The sequence below is a fragment of the Mustela putorius genome, unplaced genomic scaffold (genome assembly GCF_011764305.1).
Source record: "Mustela putorius furo isolate JIRA1106 unplaced genomic scaffold, ASM1176430v1.1 tig00003834_pilon_pilon_pilon, whole genome shotgun sequence".
NCBI lineage: Eukaryota > Metazoa > Chordata > Mammalia > Carnivora > Mustelidae > Mustela > Mustela putorius.
In genome coordinates this window covers 97,159,435-97,174,373 of record NW_025421987.1, presented here as the reverse complement: position 1 = coordinate 97,174,373, position 14,939 = coordinate 97,159,435, and the positions used below count along the sequence as shown (strand labels likewise).

Here is a 14,939-nt window from a genome sequence, read left to right as displayed (position 1 = left end):
ACTGAGCCACCCAGGCGTCCCATAAGCGTAATTTTAAATATAGACACCAGATAAACCAGTAAGAGGCAGAAAAATTGAAAAAAATAAAAAATAAAAATTTTAATATTCTCTTGCCAAAAGAGAAAAATTAAAAGAGTATGGGCATAAAAAATTATCATCATCAACAGAGAACTCCAAGAGAACTCAAACACTATTATTGTTGAAAGTTTAATGAAGAGTAAGTTATCCAGCTAGGTTATCAACAGACAGGATGTGGCTCAGATGAAGATCAGAATAAACAGGTCTAATTATTTTTATTAATTTTTTTTAGAGATTTTATTTACTTGTCAGAGAGAGAGCAAGAACTGGGAGCGGCAGGCAGGAGGAGAAGCAGGCTCCCTGCTGAACAAGGAGCCTTGGGACTCGACCCCAGGACCCTGGGATCACGACTTGAGTTGAAGGCAGACACTTAACCGACTGAGCCATCCAGGAGCCCCTGGTTGAATTATTTTTAATGAAGCATTTTGTGTTCACTGTAGGACACAAGTAACAACAGGGTCAGATAAGACAAAGGTTCAGAACTTAGAGAATAGTGGGCAAATGTTAGGGTCTAATCAGTGCGTCAGTGACTGTGGTTTATCTGGATTCAAAAGGCAGTCCACAAGACCAAAGCCCAGTGGTTCAGGCTACAGGAAGCAGTATTTGTCAGGAATAAGTCAAGGTACTAGGAACCAGAAGGACACAGCGAAACATAAGGAGCCCATCCATGGTTTTCAATCAGGAGAAGTATGCAAACTCAGAAGTCAAAGCAGAGATATAGGGACCAATAAGCAAATGATCTATGAACCAGATTTTGGAGATCGAGGTAGGAGGGATTTGGAATCCAAGAGCAAACCAAACGTCCAAAATCAAGAGCTATGCATAATGACAGCTCACTGGACACAAAAGAACACCATGGCTACAAGTCTGCTTGATTACAGCACAGATGGGAACTTGGTTATACTTCAAAGCATATGAACTTAAATAAGTCCATGTGGAGGGTTTCTTGCCTGTTTCTTGTGACATCCGTGTTTCCTCTCTGACCCCATTTGCCAACATTGTTCCCTTCTTTGAAAATCTGTTTCTAACCAAACAGGATATGAGGAGATGGCACTGAGTACTTTATCCGTTCCCTTCTCCATCCACACATACACAGAACCAAATTCTGAGAATTAAGGGACCATCAAATATTCCTCACTTGATCTTTTACTGCCACATCACAATCTCTCAAGTCATCATCTCCTGCACACGCCTTCCCACTGGAAAACAGCACACCTAGGTCCCTGTGCATGCATGCCAAGTTACGTGGGGTCTGTGCTGCTTGGTGCAGCTACACGGCAAGAGCAGCATGAAGAGGGCTAAGGCGGGGAACAAGAATCACACATACTAGAGGGAAGGGGAACATGCAAAAGCAACACAAGGACGAAGGGCCTCACCTCATTCTGCTTATAGTAATTGTTCCTAACAGCCTAATGCAGGGCTGGCAAACTTCTGTAAAGGACTGGGAATTAAATACCAGGATTTGCAGGCCAAACTGTCTCACAACTACTTAGCTCGGTCACTGTAACATGAAAGCAATTATAGCCAGTAAATAAATGAATATCTAAACATATAAAACACATAGATCTAGGGGCAGCTGGGTGGCTCCGTCAGTTAAGCATCTGACTGCTGATCTCAACTCAGGTCTTGATCTCAAGGTCACGAGTTCTAGCCCTATGTTGGGTAAAAAAAAAGAGAAAGGGCATGTAGCTCTAGACCTTGGTACCAACCAATAACACTGACTATGTGGCCCATAAGATACTAAGAGCTGAATCTTAAGCTATCATCCTACTCATCTCTAAACTGGGAATAATTTGGTAATTGATAAGGCATTATTCTCTCACTTTCTATAAATATGACAACAAGTTAGCCTTTTAGATGGTCTAGACTCTGTCTCTACAGCTATTTGGAATACCAGAAAATCACTGAATATATTAACTTGGCTTCATATATAAAGTTTTCCTTGACTGCGGTGCCTGGCTGGCTCAGGTGGGGGAGCATGCAACTCTTGATCTCAGGATTGTGAGTTCGAGCCCCATATCAGGTGAAGAGATTACTTAAAAAAAAAAAAAAGTTTTTACTGATTGAAAGTTAAGATTTTTAACTTTGGGTTTTATTGATATATATATATATGTATAAAATACCCACATGAAGGATAATTACATTTTATGCAGAACTACTGAAGGAGACATTGCCTATTTGTGTTTCTAAATGTCACTTATGTAAGGATAGCTGCAACAAATCCCTTTAAATTTTAATACCAGGAAAACAGTTTGTCTCTCTTGAAAATGTGATAGGCTTCCTTTATCAAACAATGAGAGGTATGTTGAGCATCAAGTTTCCTTTTTTACTTTAACATGAGTCAGAATTAAATTTTCTTTTCATGTATAATAATTATCTAATCCCTCCTCCATTGCTATGATTATTATAATAATAGACCTTTTAAATATATGACATTTTCCCAAAAAGCCTTACAAACAGTTTCCAAAGATAGGGTGCTGGGTTCTAACACTACACTGAAAGTTTCTTGAAGGCAGAGGTAGCCTTTCTACTGTACCTCCAGTAAGCAGGAAAGTGTGTCACTTGACAGACAGTTCACATAATCTTAGTATCATTCCACTAGACAGACAGAAGATAGAGTGCTATTTATCTGTACTGCTAATTCCGACCTCACTTTAGGATGACTTTATAAAATCATCATCATCCTGAAGTGAGTGTGGAAAATGGGATCAGGAGATAGACACGGACAAGAGGAATAGTTAAGTAGGCTCACTTGGCTGCACTGGACAGAGTTGTGGAAAATGAGGGAGTAAGGGAAGACAAGTGGAAGATAATATATTTATATCAAATGCAGACAGCAGATAATGTGTCTGCTCTGATTATAGATAGCAGTAAAAAACTAGGCTGTCTGAGGAGAGAGGCACACCATTAATAAAGGCATAAAAGAAAACCTTCATTATAATATTCTTGTAAAATCAAAAAAGAAAAGATATCAAAAACAGAAAAGACAGTTTCTAATAGGAATTTTTTTTTAAAGATTTTATTTATTTATTTGACAGACAGAGATCACAAGTAGGCAGAGAGGCAGGCAGAGAGAGAGGGGGAGGCAGGGTCCCCGCTGAGCAGAGAGCCTGATGCAGGGCTCGATCCCAGGACCCCGGGACCATGACCTGAGCTGAAGGCAGAGGCTTTAACCCACTGAGCCACTCAGGTGCCCCTCTCATAGGAATCTTTTAAATGAGAAATTAGATGAAACCACTGGTCCTGGGAGAGATTAGAATGGAAAAAAATGAGGAAACTTTAGTCAGCTGAAACTATCCATCAACAGTTATGGAAAGAGTGTGTATGTGAATCCAAAGGAAAGAGACTTTGTTAGAGAAAAGGGCAGTACTTCCAAGTGACAGAAAATCAAGTGAGTGTGGCCTTGTGGAAAGGTAAAGGGTATGGAGGGGAAAAAGAAAGCAAATATGATGACTGACCATTAACAAAACTGAAAATGTCTATTTAAAATTATTAGGGTTCTTCAAAAAATCAGAGTATGAAAACCACGTATCAACCTGTTTTTGTATCAATACGGCTTTTAGAATATTGGTAGATGCTTCCTCTAGAAATCTAGCTGCCAAGGTGGAAGAAGCTGCAATCATGCAGAAAGGCCACATGTGGGCCCTCTGAATGACAGTCCCAGCTGGGCTCTTGGTCCACAGTCAGATCTACTGTTTCCTCCCACGTGAGTGAGCTAACCTTGGATATCCAGTGGATCGGCCCCTTAGATGGCTGAAGCTTCAACTAACATGAAGGACATCACGTAAGAATCACCCAACCGAACCTAGTCAGTCCAGAAAACTATGAAAGATAATAAACCGCTATTTCAAACACTTATGTTTTAGAGAAAGCTATCTTAGCTGCCCTCTGACTTCTCTATATCCTGTTAGTTAGTCCTTAAAAGGTCAACTCTGAATGTCTAACTGGTTTCCCTTCTAATCTCTCTTCACTCCCCCTGCCCACCAGTCCATTCTTTACCTGCCACCAGATAGGTCTTTTTAGAAATAAATACTTAAATACTTAAAACATATAATTTCCAGGCACAAAACTGCTTAAGGTATTCCTGCCAAAACTGCATAACCTGAACCTTTAAAAAAAAAAAGACAAACCCACACTGAGAAGCAGTCTATAAAACTGACCTGTCATTGTCATAAGAAAAAGAGAAAGGCAATGGAAAATACCAGCAGACTCAAGAGACATAACAATAATACAAATGCACGATCCTGGGTAGGAGAAAAAATACTGCCAATTACTGGGAAAACTGACAAAATTTAACATGGATTGTACTTAGTTATAGTATTAATTTAACATAACAATGTTAAATTTCTTGAATTTGACAACTATTCTGATTGTATGAGAGATGTGATTCTATATATTTCCTTGTTCTTAGGAAATTCAGTCTAAAATATTTTATTTAAAAAAAAATATTTATTTATTGGGGCGCCTGGTGGCTCAGTGGGTTAAAGCCTCTGTCTCTGGCTTGGGTCACGATCCCAGGGTCCTGAGATTGAGCCCCACATCAGGCTCTCTGCTCAGCAGGGAGCCTGCTTCCCTATCTCTCTGTCTCTGCCTGCCTCTCTGCCTATTTATGATCTCTCTCTGTCAAATAAATAAATATTTTTTTAAAAATTTATTTATTTGAAAAAGAGAGAGAGAGATGGAGTGAATGCATTTGCGTGCAAGTGAGGGAAGGTGCAGGAGGGAGAGAGAGAGAGAAAGAGAGAGAGAGAGAGAGAAAGAATCCTTAAGCAGTCTGACTGATGAGCAAGGAGCCGGACACGGGGCTCAATCCCAGGACCCCAGAATCATGAGCTGAATCGAAATCAAGAGTCTGCTACTTAACTGACTGAGCCACTTAGGTGCCCTACACTAAAATATTTTAAAGTGTCAGGAAGTCTATAACTCTCAAATGTTTCAGGAATAATAATAATAATGATAATGATATGTACATAGAAAAAGATTCTGACAAAGCTAATGAAGCAAAATGCTAACAACTAGGCAAGGGATACATGAGAGTTTGTACAATTATTCTGGAGGTTTGAAATGACTTCAAAAGATAAAAGTAATTAAATAATATATATTAATTCCATGCTTAACATTTTAATTGGCTCCCCACTGCCTTCGGAATTAAGATCAGAATTGTTGGGGTGCCTGGGTGGCTCAGCGGTTTAAACCTCTGCCTTCAGCTCAGGTCATGATCTCAGGGTCCTGGGATAGAGCCCCGCATCGGGCTCTCTGCTCAGTGGGGAGCCTGCCTCTCTGTATACTTGTCACCTGTCAAATAAATATTTAATTTTTTTTTAAAGATTTATTTATTTATTTATTTGACAGAGAGAGAGAGATGACAAGCAGGCAGAGAGGCAGGCAGAGAGAGGGGAGGAAGCAGGCTCCCTGCTGAGCAGAGAGCCTGATGCGGGGCTCAATCCCAGGACCCTGGGATCATGACCTGAGCCGAAGGCAGCGGCTTAACTCACTGAGCCACCCAGGCGCCCCAATATTTTAATAAAATATTAAAAAAAAAGATCAGAATTGTTAGCAAAATAGTATACTGTATTCTTGTATCAGAGTTAAGAGATACATTTAAATGGCAAAGACTTAACAGGAATACAGATAAACATACTTAATTTGAAAGTAAAAAAAAAAGGTACTATGACTAGGGTTGGATTTTCACAGGTTAGCTCAATTAAACATTCCAACACAACTTTCTGTACATGTGGGTGTTTACAAGCATCAGTGACCCCCGAGAGGCTGACCCTCACTGCCCTAGCGGCTGGCACCCATGTTGTTAATATGCACTGATGTACTCTTGCCTGTCGCTCTAGCATTTTCATTTCACTTACTATCAACTATTTGGCAATGAGAACATACTAATATCAAAACTACCCTATTAGTTCTTCATGTCATTAAGAATGACTATCAAAGAAATGAAGATGTTAACTGCAAGAAGAAAAAAAGGAAGAGAGCCTGCAACAGCTGTTTTCAAACCTCTGCAGGGCTCTCCTAGGAGGAGGAAGGGGATAAAAACTGAGTGAAGTTCTAAAAAAATCTGATCTAAGAGTTCATATCTAAGAGATTATGTTAAAGGAGTAATATATTAAAGGAATAGGTACAGTTTGAAAGGGTGGACTAGATTCTATCTCCAAGAAGAGAGAAACTCACTCATAATCATATTTCCAAAGACAAATATGCAAAACTTTATGAATAACTTACTATGTACACTGTATAGATGGAACAGAAGGCCCAAAACAGTACAGTTCTATCAAAAAACTTACAGCCATATTGGGGGAAATAAAACAACTCAATCAGGAGAATAAGTTTGTGTATTAATAATTTTTTTTAAATGTTTTTACAGTTAGTATGAGTCCTGCAGGATTTCAGGTAACACATACATATGCACATACACATATACTCTCAGAGTTAAGTTTCAGGGACCAGAAATAGTTTGCAAAAAGACAACTAAAATCACTCCATGTCTCCTTATCCAGAAAATAATACTTATAAGAGAAAAAAATAAGCAACAGGCCAATAAGAAATAACTTAGTGTCATGATAATAAAATAGTGCTGGCTTGGGAAGATTTATCACGGCAGTTGTTTCCCCTAAGCATTCTATTCAAGCATACAGAGAGACTGAGGAATACTTTCACCAAGGCAAGAATGTTACAGGGATATAGGTTTCAGCTCTAACTTCATATAAATAAATAACATATAAATAAAGGGAGTCTGAATGGACTGCCTCTCACTCACTGTGAGTTTTGTGTGAATAATAAATGTTTGAAAACACTGAACTATCAGTTTTCAGACATGTTGCAAAGGGATATATGCACCTAGTAAATGTTGGTCTACAACATCTAGTTTTAAGGTGTGAATCCTGTGATTACTATAAAATGAGCAGAGTAAGTTGAAGCACATAAAGCAAAGTGTTAACCACAATAATACCTTCTCTAAGGGTAAGAGATGACTATTTTGACAACGTCTAGTGGTTCTGTTTGGGTAATATGTGTGCATATTATAATTCTTGACGTTAGTGTTTTGAAGTCTGTATTTTTATTTTTATTTATTTTTAAAGATTTTTAACTTTATTTATTTGACAGACAGAGATCACAAGTAGGCAGAGAAAAGCAGGCTACCTGCCAAGCAGAAAGCCCGATGCGGGGCTTGATCCCAGGACCCTGGGATCATGACCTGAGCCGAAGACAGAGCCTTTAACCCACTGAGCCACCCAGGCACCACTGAAGTCTGTATTTTTAAAGGCCCATTTGGTGTCTGGGAACCAATCAATCTCTCTTTCCACTTCTAAAATTTTTAAGTACCCAAGTGAAAGTACTAAGTGAAAAAGTAAAACAGCTATATGCAACTAGCTGGAGGGAGAGTACTTTGGTAATAACCCCTTATAACTGTTGGTCAGCATCTATTCAAGTTCAACTTCCATTTCCTATGACCCAGTAATTCCACTTCTAGGTATCTATCCAACAGAAATTCACACGGACATTCACCAAACAATGTTCTAGCAGCACCATTTGTAATGGCCCCAAACTGAAAACTACCCAAATGCCCATCAGCATTAGACTGAATAAGTGAATTGTGGCATAGCCATACAATGTAATACGGTCTTCAGTAAGGAGAATAAGCCATGCTACACATGGATGAACCTCAAAAACATAATACTGAGCAAAAGTCAAATCTGAAAGAAAACAGTGTATGATTTCATTTTAATATATAGTTCAAAAACAGAAATAGCTAATCAATGGTGTTAGAAAGCAGGATAGTGGCTACCCTAAGAGGGAAGGGTATAAATGGTTAACATGTGTGTGTGTGTGTGTGTGTGTGTGTGTGACTGTAACAGGGCATGAAGAGGGTCTCTAGGATGCTGGTAATGTTCCATGTCTAGATCAAAGTGCTCAGATTTTTACTTTGTGAAAATCATCAACAAGAGATGTATTTTTCAGTGAAGAGTTACAGACAGAGAAAACTATCCCTACTTTAGGGAAAGTCAGAACAGACATGAAGGGCTTAAGGAAATGAGTCAGTATCCTTTTGAAGATTCTATTAGACAACCTGTCTTCACGAATGTTGGATGATCTGGGCCCGTGCTGAAGAGACAGAGAAGCTGAGATGGGGGTACAGGAACTGGCCATTTCCTGATGGGATTAGAACAAAGGCCTTATTCCATCACTGCACTACCTCAACTATTTCATATGATTTGATACATTCTCATGCTACCTTGTACTAACAGCTGCCTTCACTGAGGCCTGGATTGAGTCTGAGCCCCTTTAAGGCAGAAACTGGGCCAGAGACCGAATGTTCATTTGCTAGGAATTCTACTCTACGTATTGTTACCTATTTAACCAGGAAAATTTTGTAGGAGTAGATAGATCTGTCACTCTTCTAAAAACTAGATCAGGATGGGGGCGCCTGGGTGGCTTAGTCAATTTAGTGTCCAACTCTTGGTTTTGGCTCAGGTCAGGATCTCAGGTCATGGGATCAAGCCTGGCACTGGGCTCTCCATTCAGTGTAGGCTCTGCTTCTCCCTCTCCCTCTCTTTTGCTCCTCCTCCCAACTTGCACTCTCACTCTCTATCTCTAAAATAAATAAATAAAATCTTAAACAAACCAACAAACCAACAAAAAAAAACTAGATCAGGATGCCCAGAATGTCTCAAAAAAGTAGAAATAAATAAAACTACAACTCCATCTACATAAAACAAAGCAGGAAAGAATAAGGAGTTATAAACAGTAGAATAAGAGCCAGGTATCATTTAAATGTTCTTACCGGTGTAGTTTGCCACCATAAAATGGCTTAGTATGAAAAGTGATGCTGGCTGAATACCCAGTTTTTGCACAATTGACACTGACTTTACCACCCAGTTCTACCCAAGGAACAGTTAAAATTGACCGGGCATATGCACACGGTAGAGAAAATGTATACTCTTCTCCATGCTCCAACAGACTGAGGACACCTGAATGTGAAAACATAAAGATGGTTAACATCTTTAAAAAAAAAAAAAAGGAGAGACAGTTATAAAATATCCATTATTAGTTTTTCTCAAGCCTAATAAACAAACATCACTATTTTGCTTCACTTTCATTTAACTTTGGGTTAAACTAATTTCACTTAAAATTGTATTTGTAACATTCCTGGTAATAGTGAATCTGAGTTACATTCATTCATTATGACTTTGCTATCCCTTTGGGGTTCATGGGACCAGAAATGTTTTAGTAGAAATAGATCAAGATTTCCCTCTAATAGACTCTTAAAAATAAAACCTTAAATCAGATTTTAAGAATATGCTATACTGCATCATGGTATGGTCTGATAATTAATACTAACAACTTTCTTAGTTTGGGAATAATATCTAATGCTGTAGAGTCACAGAACTTTGTCTCAGTTCAATGAAAAAAAGCATTCTTTATTCTATGTATATTAGGAAGAAAAAAACTAATTCTGTCATGAAAACTACTGTCATAGTAATAACTTTGTTTGCAAAATTCTGAAGAATTTGGTGTGAGGCTACAAGAGATTGAAGTGACAGTTTTCAAACAAATATTATTCTAATAAGACTTGTTTTATATTAAGTGATGCTATATTAAGGATGGTTTTTTAAAAGAAAAATTATAGGAAGAGAAATTACATTAATGAATAATCAACTTATACCAGATAAAGAAGACACACTAAGGATATTTGAGCTACATTACTAACCCAAGCTCATTATCTGGGTCACTAGGAGACTAAATACTGAACTGAACTCTAATGGTATCTTTCTCTTAATGAATGCTCATTAACTACTCTGTTCTTAATGTTTGCAAATAAGGAAGGGCAAGAGTTATAATAAGTATTTTAAGATAGTTAATTCTTAGAATAACCAAACAGATAAACTGAGGATCTCAAGCAGTCTACTTTACATAAAGGAAAACCAACTATTTTCTTGTGTAACCTTTACAGTCTTCACAAAGGGCAATAATAAATCAAGAATTATCAAGCAATTTCATAAGGAACCTGGTTCTGGCTGTAATACATTTATATGTAATGGGAGCTGTCAGAAGACATACAGACAACATACTCGGGTATCCCTGAAGGATTTAATAGTAACTGCTGATTCATTTTAAGTTAGAAAACATAAGTTTTGATTATTTTTCTAAAAATATGTCCCCTTATAACCTGGATTTCTGATCTCTTATTCTGAAACTATATTTGCCATAAGTATCACACACAAAATCTAAGTAATTTAAAATCAGTCAGTTTTGAATGTATATGATAATAGTCTTATTAGGACAACAGATTCAAAGAATTCTAAAACCTCACGTACATCATCATTAAATGGAATTTCCCCCTAACAAATAAAAACATGTTCCTGTTAGAACAAAATTGTCTAACTCCCATTTTCTGATTTTGTTTACTTTTTATTGAGGTTACAAAAGAAATTTAATTTCTAAAAGGCATTCCACAAATATATAATAAGCACATAAATACCAAAAATCACCTATTTTAGACCTTCCTCATGATTAATGCAAGGTTAAGATATTAATGCTTTTCCTTATTTCCTGAAGTATTTCCTTCTTGAAGAGGCTACCATCGGATTCTCAGTAACAGCTAACCGTCCTCAGGGAGAGTGTGTTAAAGGAGGAGGTTCTAAATCTCGCTATGCCTTAACTTTTGTGACCTTGAACATGTCTCATCACTATGGACTTGTGTTTTTCATCTATAAAATCAAACTGATTTATGAAGATCTTAGAGCTAATGGTATGAAGCTTATAAGTGAAGATGGCAAAATTCTAACAAAACATTAAGACTTTCTAAAATTACAGAAGCTTTGATTAACTTAAAACATTATTTGGAAATTGCTAAGACTCATATCACAACAGATCTTAACAATGGGGAAAACTGAAAAGGGGGATAAAGTATTTTCTTCAGAGGTATTTTAATACTATCTCAAAATGTTAGTATCATATATCATAGGCTTAATTATGCCATGCTAACACTGTAATTTTACATTCTGAACATATTATTTAATGCACAAGGGTTTTCCTTTAACATTAAGATGGTAGGGTTTCTTCTGCCTTTATATTTTTACTAACTTTGTAATGGTTTTTGTGGAAGTTTTTTGTTTTGTTTACTTTTGGGGTATTACCTTAAATTATTTTTTCATAACCTTTTGCTGAAGTGAAATTAAAGACTGGGGATGTTTTAAAATATTACTTCCTTGGAAGCTATAAAAGATCAAACTAGAAGATATTTCTAGGTAATATATTTCTTGAGTGCTTTTTACAATAATGAAAATATAGAAACAACTTCAATGTCCAAATAAAGGAAATTGTTAAATAAAAGATGGCAAATATCTCATTTCATAGGGTATTATACAGTCATCAAAACATGTTTTAAAGTATTATCAATTACATGGGAGGAAAATGAATATTTATTGCAAAAAAGCAGGACACAAAACTATATAGAGAGAACTAATCCCAAATTTATAAAACAAAAATAAAAGTACGAATATAAATACAAAATGTTAGCTAAACTCAGCCTTCTCTGGATGGAGGTATTAGGGACGGTTTATTCTCCCCTTGATATTTTTCTAAGTTTTCCAAATACTCTAAAATTTTATATCTAAAATCAGGAAAAAAAATTAAGATAATTTATATTTCTCCATAAATATGAGGCCCCCTTCCCCACAATTCTGGAACACATTAAAAAATGGAAAAAAGTGGCACATGTAACATTTTAAATTTATATTTATCTAGCTTCCCCAAACTTAAGATTATAGCTTGATACGAAAAATTGGAGAACAGTTTTGCTACTTACCTTCTCCAACCATGGTCACGCCTATCGACATGCCTAAGAATTTGCTCTTAGTCCAGACATGCGCATTTACACACATCTTCCTTTCCGCACATTCTGCATAAAATCCTGAGACTGGAGGATGATGGGAAACCTGCTCAGCAACAAATCTGACTGTATAATAGTCTGATCCCACCTGGCTCAAAGTCTCCTCTGACAGAGGAGTGTGATTTGTGATTGCCTGGGTGGAAGAGCTGCTGACAACAGTGGATGCCACCTCGCTTTTTGGCACCCTCCAGGAACAGTGAAATGTTTCTCCAATGATAGGATTGTACGGTTTCTTAGCAATGGCTCCTTTACGGCCTTCGTGAAATGAGGTAAGGTAGTACTCAACAAAACGAATCATTCTATCCTCAGCTGTGGCTCCATTAGTGATGGCTATAAATAGGTCTGGATGAGACATAAAGTCTGCATACATTTCCAGCAAGGAACGCTTCTCTAGGATAAATGTAGGAAGCACCACCTAAAACAAAAACAAAAAAATCAACCAAAGAGGAAAATTTTAATCCATGTGTGTATCTGCAGAAAACTACTCCTACCTTTCTGAAAACATTTCATTCCAGATGAGTATTAAAAACAAAGTCACAAAAGTACCTGGTCTCATTAAAAAATAAGCATGCTTAAAAGGAAATGAAAATCAAGTGGTTAAGATTAAATACCAATGCACGACCGCAAGAGGGTCAGGTAGAAGACATTTAAAAAAAAATCTTCTAACTTCTAGACTGGATATCAGGTAAATGACGGCAAAACTCAAATGCTGGCCATGCCTTTTTTCCTTTCCCACTTTAAAAATAAATTACAGAAGACTGATTAAGATAGAAGAGAAATTTTAATTCCCTGAAAATAGACTAAAGAGATCACCGATCAAAGCAAATACTTTAACTTACAACTTAATTTTAAGCACAAGAGAACTGTCTTTAAGAAGGGAATTTTTAATTTTATTATTAAAGATTATATTTATTTATTTGAGAGAGAGAGAGAGACAAAGAGTGTGAGTGAGAGAGCAAACACAAGCCTGGGGCAAGAGGCAGAGAGAGAAGAAGACTCCCTGCTGAACAGGGAGCCCGAGGCAGGGCTCGATCCCAGGACCCTGGGATCATGACCTCAGACACAGGCAGATACTTAACTGACTCAATCACCCAGGCATCCCTAGAAGGGAACTTTTTAAGTAGGCTCCACACCCAATGAGGGCCTTGAACTCACAACCCTGAGATCAAGAGCCCCTGCTCTTGAGGTGCCCCACAAGAAGGGAATTTTTGTCTTTTTGCCTTCGTGAAGATGGTGCCAAAGGTGAAGAAGCAATCACCTGCTCCCCTGCCCCAAAGCAAAGGCTTTGAAGGACAAGAAAGCAGTGCTGAAAGGTGCCAACAGTCATTCGCACACAAAAAAGAAAATCCATATGTTGCCCACCTTCCCATGCATGAAGACACTGCATCTCTGGAGGCAGCCCAAATATCCTCAAGAGTGCCCCCAGGAGCCAAGCTTCACCACTATGCTGTATCATCAAATTTCCCGGGCTACTGAGTCAGCCATGAATAACGTAGAAGACAGCAACATACTTGCATTCAAGCACAAGATCAAACACGCTATGAGAAAGCTCTAGGACATGGAGTTGGCTACCCTGATCAGGCCCAACGGAGACAGGAAAGCATATGATCAACGGGCTTCTGGCTATAATGCTTGGGATGGTGCCGAGAAAATCGGGATCACCTAAAGGGAAGTCCAGGTGGCTAAATCTAATTTTTTCTCATTGAAAACAAAACAAACAAAAGAGGGATACTTTTAACACCTAAAGCCACGTAAGTTTAAGAAAGATTAGTTTTCTTTCTTTTATTTTTTTTTAAAGATTTTATTTATTTTGAGAGAGAGAGAGAGAGAGAGCATGGAGTGAGCAGGGGAAAGGGTAAAGGGAGAGGGAGAAATAATCTATAGTAGGTCCTGAGCCGAGCTCAGGGCCCGATCCCACAACCCTGAGACCATGACCTGAACCAAGATCAAAGTTCGACCTTTAACTGACCGAGTCACCGCAGGCGCCCTGTGGATTAGTTTTCTTCAGAGCAGAATTGGAGAGGCACTGTAAACCAGTTCAACAAATTAAGAAAGCAGTCCCGTAATATTTTTCAAGAGCCCGAAGATGTTCATATCCATTTAGCCTAGTAATTACTCTTCTAGAAATTTAGCCTTAGGAAACAATATGAGTAAAGAAAAAGAAATGTGCAAGTAAAATTAAAATCCATGTTTTTAAACTGTGGTTCTAGCAAACTTAAAGATCGAACTTCCACTTGATAAACTTTATATCATTTAAAAAGACAGTTATAGAAAAAAAGAGATGGTTATGAAGATGATACAACTAATACAGAAGATATCACTGTTTCAGATTCATTTCATGGTGCATTGAACACATACATCTTAATTTCACTTTCTTCTGAAATCCATTAAAATTATATTAAATGTATTTTATACAAAGACAAACCTGAAGATACCAGGGAAGTAGACAAAGCAATAAAAACTTCTTTTTTTAAAGAGAGTGTGCACACGAGCTGGTGTGGGGGGAGAGGGTGGGAGAATCATAAGGCTCCACACTCAGCGCAGAGCCCAATGTGGGGCTCAATTTCATGACCCTGATATCATGATCTGAGCCCAAATCAAGAGTCAGATGCCTAACCAACTGAGCCCCCCAGGTACCCCTAAAAGCAACAACATTTTGGGAGGTAACTAGAAAGCTGACTCTTGTGCAGTAGTTTGCAGATTCCAGAGAGGGCTCAGGAACTGACAGCATCAGGTATCTCTGGATCTGGGGGTTTACAGGAATGCTAAAATGATGACTGAGTGGAACCTGTGTGCAGAGCAACTGAATCCTTAAATCCCCTCCCCAACTACACACCTCCGGTAACTGTCCCTCTTGCATCCCAGCCAAGTTCTGGAGGTTTTGTCTCCGAAGAGTGAAACAAGGCAGCTTATTCTCTAGTTTGGGGAACATCAGGGACTTCAAAGAGAATGGATACCA

The 14,939-nt window shown here is 38.0% G+C and overlaps 1 protein-coding gene across 1 annotated transcript in view; it reads right to left on the bottom strand.

Moving 5' to 3' along the window:
- OSBPL11 (oxysterol binding protein like 11) overlaps positions 1 to 14,939 on the bottom strand; it is a 97,375-nt gene that overhangs the window by 15,813 nt on the left and 66,623 nt on the right. The window contains exons 9-10 of the mRNA XM_004745397.3: positions 11,897 to 12,395; positions 8,870 to 9,056 (exon numbers count right to left, since the gene is read on the bottom strand). Of these exons, the coding sequence (XP_004745454.1) occupies positions 8,870 to 9,056; positions 11,897 to 12,395 (686 nt within the window). The remainder of the gene's footprint in view (positions 1 to 8,869; positions 9,057 to 11,896; positions 12,396 to 14,939) is intronic.